Source organism: Asparagus officinalis, chromosome 8 (assembly GCF_001876935.1).
Source record: "Asparagus officinalis chromosome 8, Aspof.V1, whole genome shotgun sequence".
NCBI classification, from domain to species: domain Eukaryota; kingdom Viridiplantae; phylum Streptophyta; class Magnoliopsida; order Asparagales; family Asparagaceae; genus Asparagus; species Asparagus officinalis.
Window position 1 is genome coordinate 101357559 of NC_033801.1, and position 17232 is coordinate 101374790.

At 35.0% G+C, this 17232-nt stretch overlaps 1 protein-coding gene across 2 annotated transcripts in view; it reads left to right on the forward strand.

Moving 5' to 3' along the window:
- LOC109851258 (DNA-directed RNA polymerase III subunit 1) overlaps positions 1 to 17232 on the forward strand; it is a 55102-nt gene that overhangs the window by 17372 nt on the left and 20498 nt on the right. For both annotated transcript variants that reach the window (XR_002249739.1, XM_020421313.1), the window contains exons 9-16: positions 6246 to 6348; positions 8056 to 8259; positions 8369 to 8517; positions 8602 to 8743; positions 8826 to 8966; positions 9953 to 10141; positions 12354 to 12549; positions 14568 to 14661. Coding sequence is in view for 1 of the 2 variants with exons in the window: in XM_020421313.1 (XP_020276902.1) it covers positions 6246 to 6348; positions 8056 to 8259; positions 8369 to 8517; positions 8602 to 8743; positions 8826 to 8966; positions 9953 to 10141; positions 12354 to 12549; positions 14568 to 14661 (1218 nt within the window). In the remaining variant the exon portion in view is untranslated. The remainder of the gene's footprint in view (positions 1 to 6245; positions 6349 to 8055; positions 8260 to 8368; positions 8518 to 8601; positions 8744 to 8825; positions 8967 to 9952; positions 10142 to 12353; positions 12550 to 14567; positions 14662 to 17232) is intronic.

Consider the following 17232-nt stretch of genomic DNA (forward strand, 5'->3'; position numbering starts at 1 on the left):
CGTCAGTCACGGAAGAAAGTGAGTCATTTGGTCATTTAATGAGGGAACGACAGTAGGTGCTTAGAGTTGCTTGGGTCCGATGAGTCATAAAGACTATGGATGCTAGAGTAATGATGGTTTTGTCAGAGGGGTTAATGCGAGAGCAGTCGGCTAGTGAGGGGTTTGAGGTTAATACCGTCTCTCAGTTTGTTTGGTCAAGAGCTGAGAAGCACTGCCTTTTGACTCACCTACACAAGTTGTCGGTTGACACAGTAGGCCGAGTGCGGGTTGTTCGTAGGCTCGATCGGGTGAGGTGGCCGACAAGTATCGCCATTTGACTTGACTAAGCAAGTTGTCGGCTGACACAGTAGGCCAAGTGTGAGTTTGAGTCGTCTCGGCCTCAATTCGTCTGATTAGGTGAGGGATGAGACTTGCGTCGGTTTCTCTAGGGAGATTAGCACTTGTTGATTTTCTAGGCTTTAACATGCATGTTGATGGTTAATTAACTCATGATAATTGTGTGGCCACTTACGGTTCTTCGCTTGGCCAAACTCCTTAAGGTGGTAGCTCGTACCCCGATAGGAAGTTAATAATTGTAGCTTATTTGGGTGACCATAATCAACTAGATAAAAATTTTTCCTATATTGACATTTCTTTGGAACTATAATTAATAAATATAGCATCTAACAATTTGAGTAAAAATTATTTACCATGTGGGAGTGGAAGACTGCATGCGCTTATACTGATTGCATCTTTCAAGACTCGTGAATCATTGGCATATTCCCCTATCCTACTAAGACATAAATAAACCTAAAGTAAAATGTGCATGTCGTAAGGATATTTTGAGAAGGATAACGATGGCTATTATGATATGGGGTTTGGTCTTCGCCATACATCATATATGGAATGTGGGTCCTATTAATAGCACGAATATAGTCCTGTACATTCCATTAACATATATGAGATGCGAATTTAAAATAATAATAATAATGGATGAAGACTTACATAGTGTATTTAAATTTCAATACCTTGAAATAACTTGAAATAAGGCAAAAAACGAGATTCAGATGTGACCTTTTCTGGTAGATTGGGAGGAGCCATCATACAAGGGGCTAAAACATAAGGGCTTGGAGTGTCTTATTAAAGCAGACACTGATTGCAAATCAGGATCAATCAAACCTCTTAGTGGTAATGCAATACCGTTGATTTTGAGTAACAGCAAGAATAAAAATAGCAGCCATCTCCTCAACACTAATATCATGTATCCTGTAAATGCCCAAGTCCTCGCAAGATCATAGACAACTTCATGAAGCAATCTGGGTACATATGATATATTGATGAAAAATCACGTGGACTGTTCTCCATCTTAGACTTCAAGGATTAAAGTCTAAGGTTCGTAATGCCATGTTTGAGTTGTGAAATGCATACATTTAACTCGTTTTGTGATATGAGGTTTGAGATACTTGTAACTAGGCCTCCTATCTGTGCAACCATGTTGATAGTGCGAATGAGAAGATAATCGGCAGTATCCTCGTGAAATAGCAAAATAGATACATTCAGACTATCTTCCATGCTATATTAATCACGAAATAAAAGCATAGTTAGGTCTATGCAATTCAAGAGCTAATAATATGATTAATATTATTCAAATAGGTCATTACAATAGGCAATACAAGTGACAATTATATATAAGCTGTTCATGTAGTAAAAAAAAGTCAACTCTTATAAAGTGAAACATGGAAAAAAAACTTGAATGAGAAAAATATCATACATACATGATAAACAGAACATAATTATAATAATGATATTTAAAACCGTATAGTCATCAAAGCATCCATGTGCTTAACATACAAGTCCAAAAGCATATAATTAACTCTCATAACTTATAAGTAACATAAAAGTAAACATGTGCTTAAAATACATATATAAAAGCACCTATGTTCCGAAAATACAACTCCAAAAACATCATCAAACTACGAGTCCAAAAGCATAGTCATTAATAAGAATATTGATTGTCGTTGTTTGGAAATGCTTCAGCCAGTCTCCAAATCATAACTTTTGACCGAGGACAGTCAATCGTTCATCATTAAATTCTAAAATTGAAGTCGTTCATTGTACCCACAGTTGCGGCTCGCAACTACCTCCCTTTTGTGACCAACTCTTACAAAACCTTTGTTATAATTGTAATTCCATTTGCTATTTCTTGCACGGTGGGTTGAGACCATGCAGAAGCGGTGGTGCGAGAAGGTGCTTTACGCATATTTCTGCTGGCGCTAGAGGTTGATGGCACAGACTCAACCACAGGAGTGGTAGGACCAGGAGTGCTATTAGGGGGAGGTGGTGGAGGACCTACTGGTGGCTAGGTAGGTTCTTCACCCATACTATCAAGGCCAATCTCGTCATCAAATATATCCTCACCCAATGCATTACGTAACGGTGCACTCTCTGCACCCCACTTCTCAAGCCTCTAGTAGCTCTCCCAGTTGCAGAGTGGTTGCCTGCTGCCATCCGCATATCATCTAAATTTTCAAAGAATTTATCTTTAAGCATTGGTGTGTTAGGATGAGCCTGCCAAAAAACAAAGATAACAAATTAATATTATGATTTTTTTGTAATTAGCAAACACAACTATATATTATGTACTTAAGATTTTTGGGTAATTAACGATCTAACCTGCTTGTTATTTTCCTACATCTCAACGGAACAAGTAATTCTTTGAGATATTGGCTCCCAGTGAAACCCGAAATTGTTGTTCAATAGTAATTCAATTGGTTCAATCTTCATCTTCCAACTCTTGATCCTATTCTTTATATGATCAAATTTAAATGTTCTTCCAAATTTAGCATTCATGTATGGCAACACATTTTGATTGATGGTATATTTCTTGAGGTTGCCGTTATCCTTCTTATTGCCATTCTTCACCTCCATCAAAAGCCGTAGTAACTCTCTCTTCTCTTGTTCCTTCCATACTACATAGTCACTCCTAGCTTTTTCGCCCTCTCACCATCTTTAGAGTACTCTTCTAGATTTTGAGTTTTCGAAGCAAAATTCATTCTACAATGCAAATATCAATAATGTCCAAACTTCAATTATTTTTCAATTTTATTTTGAATCAACAGTCACTTTACTAAACTCTATACTTTTATGTAGTATGCATAAGTAAAAGTTCAAATATACTTTAAGAAACTTCAACTATATTTCAATTTAATTGTGAATCAATATATTTAGAATCCCTAGATAGAATCTCTTGGTCTGAGGATGGTTTAAATTAAATTCTAATTGCATTTTCTAAATCCAGTGGGTACTTTTGGAAGATCACATACTTTTTAAACATGAAAAACAACCAAACGATGATCTCAATTTATTAGGAAAGATATTTTCCAAGGTCAGCTAACAAATTAGTAGCCAAATTGAGGAAACAAGCAATACGGGTTATAGATGACAATTCAGAGTGGTATGGGTTGGTCAACATCCAAAGGGAAGCTTTTCTATATGACATTGTAGTAATGGTGTTTCATGTTAAAATACTTGTCGTATGTAGGATCTGTTATCAAATATTCATCCATGTTGTGCCTATCATTGTGACCAAATGATAGCTATGACCAATCTTTTCTCAATACTATTGTACAGAAGGAACCAACCGAGGTTGTCATTTATCTAAGTTATAGATAGAGCAAGCCTATTTGAAGTGTCGAACTCCAACATAGTGTAAAATATCTTCAATACAATTATTTAGGGAAAATTTAGCTAACTATAAATGCTACAACACCACATTACATCAATGTGAGGCAATCAAATTTCATCAGTTGAGCAAAACAATTTATTTAGAAATAAATTACCAACAAAATCCACAATATAATAAGAAATTAAGAAGTCCGCAACTAGAAAAATATTAAATTGACAGCATAAGAACAATGGGATAACCTTAGTGATGACCAGGATTCGAACAGAATGGTGGCCAAGTGGAGGTGAGCCACAGGAGGTCACTGCAGCAGTGGTTTGGAGGTGGTGACTATGGCTATGGAGGAAGATATCTGAGAGAAAGTGAATCCTTTGGTTGGCTGTTGAATGAGCTTGTTGAAAGTACTGCTCGAGGAGGTGGACACTTGGAGGAGGCTTGAGAGGAGGATGAAGATCAGGGACCAGAGAAAAGAAGTGAGAGTGAGAGGAGGAGGAAGACAGGTGGAGCAATGATCACCATTGATTTTAGGGCTGGATCGAAGGATGAAAGAGCAGGAGAGAAGCAAGATCTAGGATTGCTAAATTTATCCTATTGTGTTCCAGTGTGTTCTAGTGAGAAGTTTGGGGCAAATTTGAGGTTGGGAGCAAGATATTTATTATATAGCTGTGGTAATTTTGAGTAAGCGTGGTAGTTGTGGCTTAGTTGTCCCAAAAAATAACACTATAAAGTATAAACCCAATCCCAATTTTCCAATGAATAATACCAAAAGGTTTTGTCCCAAAAATTATCCTATTTACCCAAAATTTGCACCAATGAATACTCTCAGTTTAAAAATATGCTTTTGAGGACTGTTTGTGCACGCATCAAACAATTATGAGCTATCTACTAAATTTAACTAAAGATGTTACGTAATAAATGAATTAGATTATTCCAACGTAACCCGTTTCATTCGTCATAATCCATATTCTATATGTCTCAAAACTTCTTTAAAAGAAAAACTAAGGGCATGTTATGAGACTTCTTTTGTTAATTTATTAAAAAACTTCTCATTTTCTAATTACTTGACGTATGGAGAAAGGGTCAAAATGCTTGACCTTTTTTTTTACAGAGCATTGCAAAACGTCTAAAGTTAAACACATATTATGGATTATCCAATTTCATGTTGAATTATGTTCATGAATATCTATGCTGTCCGACACAAGCACATATGAATAAGTTACGTTTGGTTACTTTTGGAATCCAATCAAAATCCATAAGAATGGAAAAAACTCGTTCGTTTAAGTTTACTTAACGTCATTCATATTTCATAAAGCTAAAATAAAAAAAGTAAATTATTCTTCTGTTGAAAACTGGATAGAAACCTATGTGCTAAGGTTAAAGTGGTTAATCATGATCAATGATTTAGACTAATGTTAAAGATAAGAATAATGCATAACGTAATAGTTTACCTTTTGTTAACGGTTAAGGAAAAAAATACAAAAAATATGATGCATAATATAGATTATGTTTATTAATTATTTAGATATTTCATAAACACAAAATTATCATAATGACTAATAATCGAATTCTCAAAATTTTCAAACATGAAAGAGGATTGGAAGAGTTACGAGAGTTAGAATTTAGAAGGCTTTATCTTTGTCAAAAGGAGTTATGATTTAGAAGCTAGAGAGGTGTTGGTGATGGGGTTAGAATGATCTCTGTTGCTAGAGGAGATATGGTAGCCAAGAAGGAACACACGGGAAGGAGCCTGTCATCGCACGAAAATATGAGGAAGGGAAGAGCGTTGTTGTCGGCCAGAGGTTTCTGTCTTCATCGACAGGCGCTGTGACATAGGAAGAAGGGACGGAGAGGTTTCTTTGTCGAAGGAGACAAGGAGTGAGAGGAGATGGAGAGGGAGGAGATGAGGGAGGCGATGGAGATGGGGTCGGGGGATTGCTAGGGTTTCTCACATAATATTGTGTAGGGGGATTCAATTGGGAATTTATTTCGGTTATCGTGATATCGATTTGGACGGTGAAGATATCACCACACATCCAAATCTCATAATCAGTTTAACTCAATTTAACAAGTATTGAATAATGCTTAAGATAATGAAACGCTGTTTTTGGTGTTGTTTTCTGCGTTAAATGCAACATGATTTTTTTGCTTGAATTTTGTAACACTTTGACTCTGTTAGGTGTTGAAATGGGTTTCAAAACGGGTCTTTTGCTATATTGGTTTAGACTAACAATTTGTATTCTTCAAGTAAATGGTCCAACATAATACCTATGTTGTCTATTTTCTTGGTACTTGAAGCATTGAAAGAACATTAAGTCATCTGGCTCCTAGTTTTAGACACAATAAATGAGGTATTGCTGACTTCAGTTAAGCTGATTATCCATTTGATAGGTTTATTCTTTAATTTTGATGGTGGGAATAACTGTTTATAACTCTGTCACAATCTACACGCATGAACACATGCAAACACGTATACACGCTTTTATATCTGTTAACTAATATATGTATATTTTTGTTACCTCTTCTATGGTATTGTGGTAATGCAGATGTCATGTAGCAGTGACCCTACCCTTTTGTTTTTTTGCAGCAATGAGGATGGTCTAACTGCCATATTAAAAGAAGTCATACAACGCAATTCTCGTCTTCGGGAGGGCATTGAAGGTGCTTCTGTTCCCATGCATAATTGCATGGTGAGGTTATCATCTACTATATTAGCATATTAGCTATTGAGATGAGATTACTTTGTAAATTTTTAGTTGTTTATATATGCTGAACAGTGCTCATGATGCTCAGATTAGTTAACTTTTTTAAAAAAAATGATGTTTGTTATAAGGGTTTATATAAGAGGATTTTTCTGCTGCGGAACATACTATATTCTTTGTTTTTGACTTTTTCCCCTTTAACTATTGTAGCTGGCTAGTTGCTATAAGGGTTCTCCCACAAATATTTCTAATTTGAAATGCCGCTCCTGCTGCCTCTCAAAAAAGGGAAAACAACCCTCAAATTTGAGCAGCACATTACAATATCTAGTCGTTTTAGTGGATATATGGAGAAAACTTGGAAGATTATTGTCATTACTTTTGCCTCTCTTTCTTTTTTTTTCCTTGTATGAAGTCTTTAGAAACACACAGATTTTTGGCGGACTTTTTTTAATAGTTAGCTAGGTTTTCTTCCTTATCATTGGGTGGGGTACCTTGAAGAATCCGTATCATTAATATTTCATTATGTGAATCTACCAGCTCAAGGAAGGCACGTAGCATGCAAACGAATCAGATGTCATTTGTCATATCTGCACCCGTTTACTAATTATGGATATGAAATATGAATAGGGTTTGAGAAGGAAGCCTCATATCCGTAACGTGAATTTGAGCACGGATATAGATGGGATGGGAGGAAAACAAATACGGATGGATATATCAATATGACGAAAATGTGTGACACAGTAGTATATAATCCATGCAATATACAAATTACCTAAATAAAGTATAATTTTAAAAAGCTAAACCTTTGGATCACCAAAACCGGTTTTGGATCACTAATCTAAAGCCAAGGTAAGTTCATCCATCTGCTCGATATAAATATCCTTATATCTGTATTCATTTGATTCTTCTACCTATATTCGTTTCCATGTCCATTTACAGGGAAAAAAGAAAAAAGAAAAAAAGAAAAAGAAAGAAAGAAAGGATATTACTATGTTCATTTGAAGTGAGTTGATCAGCTATCCACATTGTTTTTTTTACCTTGTATTGTTTTGTTGGATCAATGATCCAGAATCCTAGTGAAGATTGAGGCAGTACTAGATCCATTAATGTTACTTAGCAGTCCAAATTTGACTGGTGATTGCTGTGTCGGATCAGTGACCTTTAGAGCAGAGCTGCCAAGTACCTTCTTATACACTGCTTTCAGCTTGTTTGCATTTGCTCTATGGTCCTGCAGTTATGCTTCATATGGCTCTCTTACTGCTTTGTCAAGTTGGCAAAAAAGGTTATACCCACTTTTAGTTAAGCACATCTGTCAACATATTGACTACTCTGAACTACGTATGATGATCAAGGGTAATGTTGTGGTTGGGTTCTTCATAGAGGGATGGGAGAAAGCCTCCTAATGGAAAGAATTGGTGTTTGGAACATTTTTAGAAGCACCTGCCACTTTCCTTCCCTTAAGCACACAGAAGAAAAGGAGGAGAAGTAACATTTTTGTAATGCGACTGTCATGGGTACACCATATGACCTTTCTTTTTGCAAATTTTTTATTTAATAAGCTCATTTTCTCCATACAGCCTCTTGCTTAGCTTTAAACCCATTAAGATTAACAACTGCATATTTATGTAGATAATACCTACATGACATTGAAGGATTGTTTGTTACTTTGGGATGCTAACAAATGTTTTTCATCAGGACCGCTGGTGGTCAGAACTACAAGATGTAGTTGTTAAGTATATAAACAGTGAAGCTCCTTCAGTCATAGAGTCTAAACATCGCGGTCTTATCCAACGACTTAAAGGAAAGCAGGGACGTTTTCGTTGCAATTTATCAGGGAAACGGGTTGAATTTACTGGAAGAACTGTTATTTCTCCTGATCCAAATTTAAAAATTACAGAGGTCAACCGTTTGAATTTGAGATTATCTTTAAGTGAACCACTTATGTATGATAAGTTTTTCCATCCATTTATCACTGTGTATCTTTTGATTAACTTTTCTTTGGGTCCAGGTTGCAATTCCAATTTTAATGGCCCGGGTATTAACGTATCCAGAACGAGTTACACAGCATAACATAGAGAAGCTGCGACAATGTGTCCGTAATGGGCCTTTCAAACATCCTGGGGCAAATTTTGTGACATTACCTGATGGTACTCGCTTGTAAGTGTTAATTTGAATAATTCTGCATATTCATGATAGTTCTTAGACTTCTTTTTATTGAAATACTGGAGTTGTTAATTGCAGGCACTTGAAATATGTGGAGAAGAAGAATGTTGCTAACGAACTGAAATATGGTTGTGTAGTGGAAAGGCATTTGGAAGATGGAGATATTGTTCTATTTAACAGGCAACCAAGTTTGCATCGGATGTCTATCATGTCTCATAGGGTATTCTATTTTTTATTAAATTCTTCAATTCTTCGTCAGGGATTGCTTCTGTTGTAACATTGCTTTTGTTCCATGGATTTAGGCACGGATAATGCCTTGGAGGACCTTGAGGTTTAATGAATCTGTTTGCAATCCTTACAATGCTGATTTTGATGGAGATGAGATGAACTTGCATGTTCCTCAAACAGAAGAGGCTCGTACAGAAGCATTTACACTTATGGGGGTATTTTCTATTTGTTCTTTGAAATAAATGTTTAATCCTGTTGAACTGTTGTACAGCCTCTACAGTTTTGAAAGTAATATACTTAGTACCATTATTCTGAATTCAGTGAAGTAGCGTGGAAAACCAGCTCATTAGGTGATAGTGGAATATACAAGAAACAATAAGCGGGGTTGCATCAACAAGCTTCAATGTTAATGTGAAGGTGCTGCTGGGTGTGGACTCATACCCAAGTAACCCAACTATGAGATATCAATCTGATGAAATATTTACATCCTTGTTTGCAATAATCAATCAGTTATCAATGCTAGATAATTGTATAGTCAATTTTCATGTGCATAACATGCTATAACCCTTTGATAGTAGGTTCTTCCATAGCCTACGATTACTAACAACGATGCATATGGTTCTTCTTGGATTTTTGGAGCTAGGCAGTGATTATTGTTGTTGTTACTTGTTTCACTATGGTAAATCAGTACTGTTTGGTTCATGATATTCTAGGAAGCATAGACGTCTGACCTGATATAAGACCATTATGTCCTTCACATATTGGTTAGGCATATAGGTTCTGTAAAAGACTAAAAGTAGCATGTTTATTATGCCGAAGGGTCTCTTTTCTATGTATGTAACCTACACATTTGGTACTAGGGTACTACACAAGTTTATTTTCTTTTTCAACCGACTCTTGCGTGCACTTTGTTTTTTTTTAAAATCGAGACTGGCTTCTTTCCGCTAAGTTTTGGGCAGTGGTACCGAAGCGACTGTGTTCAATGTATTCCTATTGCTGATGGCGTAAATCACTTTCAAGTTCAATGCTTCTTAGATTGTACTCTTTGATATTTAGTAAAACAACCATGCAGCCTTTTGCTTTTGAACCTTTTAGGTTGGATTGATACATTTTAGATATTGAAGTGGAACTTTTCTCAATGGTCAAAATTTTGTTTAATTTTGTCTTTACCATTGTTTTAACTTAGTCTTGTCCTTCACAGGTCCAAAATAACTTGTGCACCCCAAAAAATGGTGAGATTTTAGTTGCTTCCACACAAGACTTTTTGACATCGTCGTTTCTCATTACAAGGAAGGACACCTTCTATGACCGTGCTGCCTTCTCGCTCATGTGCTCATACATTGGTGATGGAATGGAAGTTATTGATTTGCCCCCACCAGCTTTGATAAAGGTTATTTCACTCCTCACTTTTTCTGGCGTGTTATCATTTTTTTTTATTTAGATTGTTACTCAATATTTTGCTTCAACACCAGTTGCGTATCTAGTTAGTTTTATATTGGTGTGCATATTCATGAAAGAGGTAAATGGAGTATTGGAAAATGTTATAGACTTAAAGCAGTTCCATGAAATGGATATGAATTCCACTCTTCTCACTGTATCTGGTCTGTTATCATCTTTTAATCTAGATTAGTACTCAGAGTGCATATATAGTTTGTTTTATTTTGGTTTGCATATTCCTGAAACAATTCATGGATATTAGAAAATATTACAGTAGTTCCATGTAGTGGAGGGTCCTCTATAGTTTCTTTCATTTAATTTGTTCTATTTTCGGGGATTTAGTGTTCTAATTTTGTTCAACTGTCAAACTGTTATTTCTCATTTTCTGGCTTGTTAATACTCCATGCATGTTGTTAAAGAATATATTATAAAGATCTATAATGTTATAGTTATATTAGGAATAATAAGTAGGAACGTAAATTAGAGATTTGGTGATTGAGAGATATTAGGAATGTAACTAAGAGAATAATTGTGATTAAGTAATTATGTTTACTCCCACATCCGCTACAAAATAAACTTGTTATTGTATCCCAATGTAAAGGAGAGTAGTTGTAGCTTTTGAAATATGAATGAGAATCTACAGTATTTTATTGTTTAACGTGGTATTAGTACCACACAAACCTTCGCCTTTACAAAGCCCCAGATCCTAACAAACCTTAGCCCCCTAATCTCTCACCATCAAACTCCTCCATCTGTCTTACATCCATTTTTTCCTGTAATTGTTCACCGTGAACAATGCCGCGGTTTCTTATCCGTCCTGCTTTCAATGGCCTTGTTGATGATCACCGCTTGTATTCTAGAAACGTTGGCCACCGATAAAAAGTCTGTTATCCTCTATGTATATGTCCTTGTCACAACATATGCTACATCAATTTCCCTTCATTCACTGCCTACTTAATTTGTGGACACCACTGCCACCACCGCTTGTATTCTAGAAACGGTGACCACCAATAAAAAGTTTGTTTGATCTCTAAAGAGGATCGTTTGGTTGATCCATGAAGAGGATAGTTCATTTGGTTGATTCGTGAATAGGACCGTTTGTTTGGTGGATCCACGAGAAGGATCATTTATTTGTTAGATCCTTGAGAGGATCATTTCTTTGGCAGATCCCTAAAAAAGGATCATTGTTAGATCCCGAGGAGGATCATTTGTTTGGTGGATCCTTGAGAAGGATCATTTGTTTGGTGGATCCCTAGAGGATCGTTTTCTTGGCGGATCCCTGGTGAGGATCGTTTGTTTGTTAGTTCCTAGGAGAGGATCGTATCGTTTGATTGATCTCTGAAGAAGATTGAGGTATCACATTTGGTACTTTTGGTTGATGTTGTTTGTGGTGGAAGACATTCAAGTAGAAGACTAGAAGAGGATGACAACTACGATGGGAAGGTCACATAGAAGATTTCAGCCTTTTAAGTCATGTCATAAATTGGAGTGAATACATTTTGTTTGTTACAAGCCGGACATGTATGATATACATGCTCCAAGCTTATATACATGCTCCAAGCTTGAGGCAGAGTGTTAAGGAATATATTATGGAGACCTATAATGTTATAGTTATATTAAGAATAATATATTAGGAGTATAAATTAATGATTTGGTGATGGAGAGATATTAAGAATGTAACTAAAAGAATAATTGTGATTAGGTAATTGTGTTTAGTCCCACATTAGCTACACAATAAACTTCTTGTTATTGTATCCCTATACAAAGTGGAGTGGTTGTAGCTTTTGAAATATGAACAAGAATATGCAATATTTTATTGTTTAACACATGTATTACTTTCTTTTTTCTTTCATTTGGCTGGTTGTTGAGAGTATATAATTTTTCCTATATGAGATTTGCACTTTCTAAAGCTTGGCCCATTGGTGGCTGGAATTGTGGAACATGTGTATTCTTGCCATGGATGATTGCTAAAACACATTTACTTTTATTGTTATCATAATTCCAGTTTACTTTTTCTTTTAGTTCCTCTAGTTACTTCCTTGATAAAACATGTGCTGATATTTTTCTGTTATTATCCTTTACGGTTAGGTGGCATTAGTTATTTTATGCCACTGTAGCCGTTTTCTGATTTTAAATGAATTCTCTTTTTATATATTTTTTTGTAGCCAATCGAACTTTGGACGGGGAAACAGTTATTTAGTGTTATTGTACGGCCTAATGCTCAAACAAGAGTGTTTGTAAATTTTGTTGTCAAGGAGAGAATACACGTGAAAGATACTGAGACAATGTGCCCTCATGATGGTTATGTCTATTTCCGGAACAGTGACCTTATTTGTGGACAACTTGGGAAGGTTACTTTGGGTGAGTAGCTTATTTCCTTTTCCTATCATGTTTATTACTGCTAAACAAGTTGTCGGTGCCTGCTAATTTTGTTTCATTTTTAGTCCTATTGTTGATATATTCTTGAATATGAGATAATTTCTTTTGGGTATATTTCACAAAACTATCATGAATTGTTAGTGATTTAAATCATAAACCTGCCATAACTATTTTTATTAGAAAAGTATAAAAATTTCAAATCTGTGGAAAAGAAAAGCCATATAATATCTAAAAATTATTGAAACCATGTTAATTGCTTTGTAATATCTGAAACACACCTCAACAGGTAAGAAGGACAGAATAGGAGAATGGCTATGTAAAATAAACAAGAGGAAAAATATCTAAGATATGTGACATGCTAACTTACATTAATGACTATGTTATGATAGTTCAGTGCAAAAAAGTATGTGGTATTTTTCTCTAATAAAAAATAGGATATGGTACTTCTGTGCAACATCTCTAATAGTACCTGGTAGTTTGTGAAATTTACCCTCTTCTACTCACTTTCATGATGTTATTGGACATACAAATACGTGAACTTTGTTACAGGGTATGAGTTAATTGAGTAGAATGTAAGTAACTTATATGCCTATTCTAAATTTTACATATTTAATTTGTTTTCATCTAAGGCTATGTTTGAGACAGTATTATTTTGACTGTAATCAGTGTCTGATTATCTTGGTTGTTCTTTGCATTCTATATAAGCAAACAACATTGCCCATGTGTTGGTGCTCCTTGATACATCCCCATTAATTTAGTTTTTCTTTTGGGGATACAATTTACTGTATTTCTGATTGACTTGTAACTTAAACGGCTCCTATTCTTCAATAAAAAATTGCAGATTTTGGGTCTGGATTCCAATGATCTGAATTCGGTTCTCATAGTTTGCAAGATTCATGTCAGAATCAATGCTAATATTGTTATACCTCCCAAGTACTGCTGATTGATTCTTCTTTTCGGTCAAATGATATAATCAATGTAAACAACATATTAAATGCCATTTAGTTATTCCATTCAAGTTTCTATCATTGCGTGCTGCTGTATACCAATTTGCATGTCCACATGCACGCGCGGTTCCATGAGAACGCACACAGACATGGACGGACGGATCTGACTCCTCGTTGTTGCTACCTTGGTGTTCTGCTGGTCCTTCTCATTTCTCTGCTGTGCTGCTGGCTCCTTCTAATTTAACAAATAAGATGCTTCCTGGTAGAGCTGAACAAGGCAAAGTATTTCGACTCCAAGCATCTGGGATTAGAGACTTCGTTGTTTTATTTCTCAAAATCCTAAACCCATATGGCTTTGGCTGAGGAAAAGTGCCTTCTAATGATCTGTGGATTTTAGTAGAGTATATGGAGTATTTTGTTGGCTCTAGTCAAACGTGCTGTTTATAATTATTTGACATTCATATACTCCTGTAGTCAAACATGCTGTTTATAATTAGGTTAAGTATTAATGCTTTTATTTTGTAAGGATTATTTCCTTTATGTAGTTGCAGTATATTCTCGAAACTCATGTTTTGCACTGCTGGACTTCGTAATTTTAGATTTCATTATATTTTCCTCGCTCTTGTTTTACATGCTTCATCTACTCACCATTGTCGTCATCATCATCTAATAAATTTTTTCTCAAAAGACTGGTTGGCTATAGAGTAGAAACCCCCAAGGGTTGGCAAAATTCCGCAACCAGCCGTCAGACTTAAGATTTTTAATGAAGGAAAGTGTAGATAAGTGACCACCTTGCTATAAATGCTTGAGAGTCAAATGATAGGAAAAAATACCAGTTAATTGGCTATGCAGTTTAAGGTCGCATGATCATATTTGCATTTACGTGTATTAACTTTATTAATGTAACGAAACTCTAACTTAAAAGTATATTATCTTTTTGCATTTGAAGTGGTGTCATTCTTCATGTTGGCTTCTTGTCGATGATCATAATATTATTTTTATGCCATTCAAGTCAATTAACAACATGAATCTACTGCTGTATATCTTCCTCAGGAAATGGCAACAAAAATGGCCTTTTCTCTGTTCTTTTGAGAGACTATAATTCAGATGTTGCTGCAAGTTGTATGAATCGCTTGGCAAAATTGAGGTAACTTTTGCATGTATTGTATGTTAAAAGTTTTACTTTTAAGACATTGTTTATTGATAAGCATTCAGTAGCCCATTTCCTTTGTTAAATTAGCATATACCCTTATGCACATGCATTTTTGTATCTGTAAGCACAAATTATAGTCCATTTCCACCATTAAATTATCATGTATGCATGTGCACACATTTATGTGAGTTTGTATGGTCGCGTACACATATAGATGCATAATCACGTACATATATGTAGAGATCAGCTCGGATCATTTGGATAGAGTTTGTTGCAAAATTCTTTCAGTTGGAACTTGATAATGAGTCATTTTATGAACTACTCCATTGAAGGTGATATATAATCTCTAGAGAAAAGGGTTTTTACATCAGTATAAGGTGATCATTGATGTTGGTTTCATCACTAAAGCAAGTAGAAGTGACTGAGTTAGGTGATAAAACAAATGGAAGGACTAATTTGGAGTGACTTATAGGATGTTGGGATCAAATAGTAATTTCAATGATATGAGGGACTAATTTAAAAAATATAAACTTTTTAAATAACCATTATCTAAGAACCCAATAATAAAATCACGTTTCAAACATTTTTCGCCCAGGTATCAAGTAAGGATAAACTTGATGGATTAAAATGGTATTTTTCTCAGATAAGGCATAAAATATTTAATCCAAAATTTTACCTTGATCTAAGAACTTCAAAAAGCTTTATCAAACAAACTTTTATTAGGTTTCAACAACTCTGCACAGTTTAACTCACTCAGTACATAGGGTGTTGTGCTTGTTGATGTATAACTAAAGAAATTCAAAAATATGATTTTACGTTATAGGCAGTTTACATTGTGTGTGGACTTACTTCAATGGATCAGGTTTTTCTCATGAATTGTCAAAATATTGAGTTTGTATGAGAAGGATTTGGCTTCAAATCTGCTACATACATACACAAACAGAGATATACTTGAGTCTGTCCAATTTAACCTAAAATATATCATTTTATTTAGCAGGTAGACCACATAATAGTGCTGAAACTTTTTGGTAAATAGTTGATGATTTTCCACGTTCAGTTGGGTCCATAAAGCTATTTTTTTCTCAGAAAATAAAAAACTGTAAGTCAGTTACCTAATTAAAGGAAAGGTAGAAAATCAGAAGCGAAAGAGAGCATTTTTTTCCTATACCATTTCATCTTTGATCTTCTTGATTCCTCCTTAAGCCTGCAGAAAAGAAAATAAGAATGATTATTCAGTTTAACAGAAAGGGGCTGGAAATTCTGAACTAACTGAAATTGAATATAGAATTAATAGTGCTGTAGGCCTTTGAAGTCATACTTACTACAGCAGCTACATATTGTGAAAAATCCTGACAAGGAAAGAACCCATCAGATTTATCAATAAAAAATTCATATAGAAGGGAAAATTTTCAGTCTAGAAACTAGATCCCAACATATTTATCATCTTAAAATTACGACTAAGACAAAAATTCGACCAACTCTTCTGTTATTTTTTTTCAAACTGCTAAAACCGTTATGGTTAGCAGGAAAAAATTTAATGAAAAGGTCTAGCATTCACCGAAGTTTGCAAAAATGAGTAACCCAAGAACCTTCGATGCATCTGTAACCAAAAATAGGAAATTGAGAAATGGAAGAGTAAGTAGGTTTCAAAATATGGGAACAGAAGGAAATAGAATGAAAATGCTCCAAGACAAAATCAAGTGATTTTATTCATACGATGTTCTTTCTATGACGGGAGTTGCAGCTTGAAGATGAAGTTTTCACCAGTCAAGTCCAAGCGTCTACCTCAAGAAACCCATCTTTTCGGATGTCATGGGGAGAGTATATCATGGGGATCCTAAGGATAGGAATTAGTGACACTTGAGAGAAGGAAAAATGGAAATCTAGGTTGAAGGTTTTGGAAAAAAGAATGAAGAGAACAAGATACTGCGACAATCACTAATGTTTCTCACATGTAGGTCCATGGAGCTTGGGGTCAATGATTAACAAAGTCATGATTAGCAGGGCCTAATAAAGAAGTTTATTGGCTATATACCCCTCAAATCTTTCATAATTACATATTTACCCCCAAATCTTCATAATTGCTATTGTACCCCCAAAATTTTTTCCCATAGTTGCATATTTACGCTGCTAATCTTCATAGTTTCCACTATACCCCCAAAATTTTCCATAATGCATAATTAACCTCCTAAATCTTCGTAATATCCAATATTTAGCCCCTAATTTAGCAACTCTGCTGTAGTTGGTGGGTTAATTCAAAATTGAAGATTTTGGGGATATATTGGAAATTATGAAGATTTGATGGGTAAATATGCAATTATGGAAAACTTTGGGGAACATATTGGTAACTATGAAGATTTAGGGAGCAAATATGTAATTATGAATGATTTTTTTCTTTTTGTTTTTTTGTTCTGGGGGTGTTTATAGCCAAATAGCCCAATAAAGAATGTGAAGACAGAATATTTGAGATTTGCTTTGTTACTTAAACAGAGTGGGCAAAGTATAAATCAAGAATATATTTCTATTATAAATAACTGAAAATATATTTTCGTAAAGAAATATGTT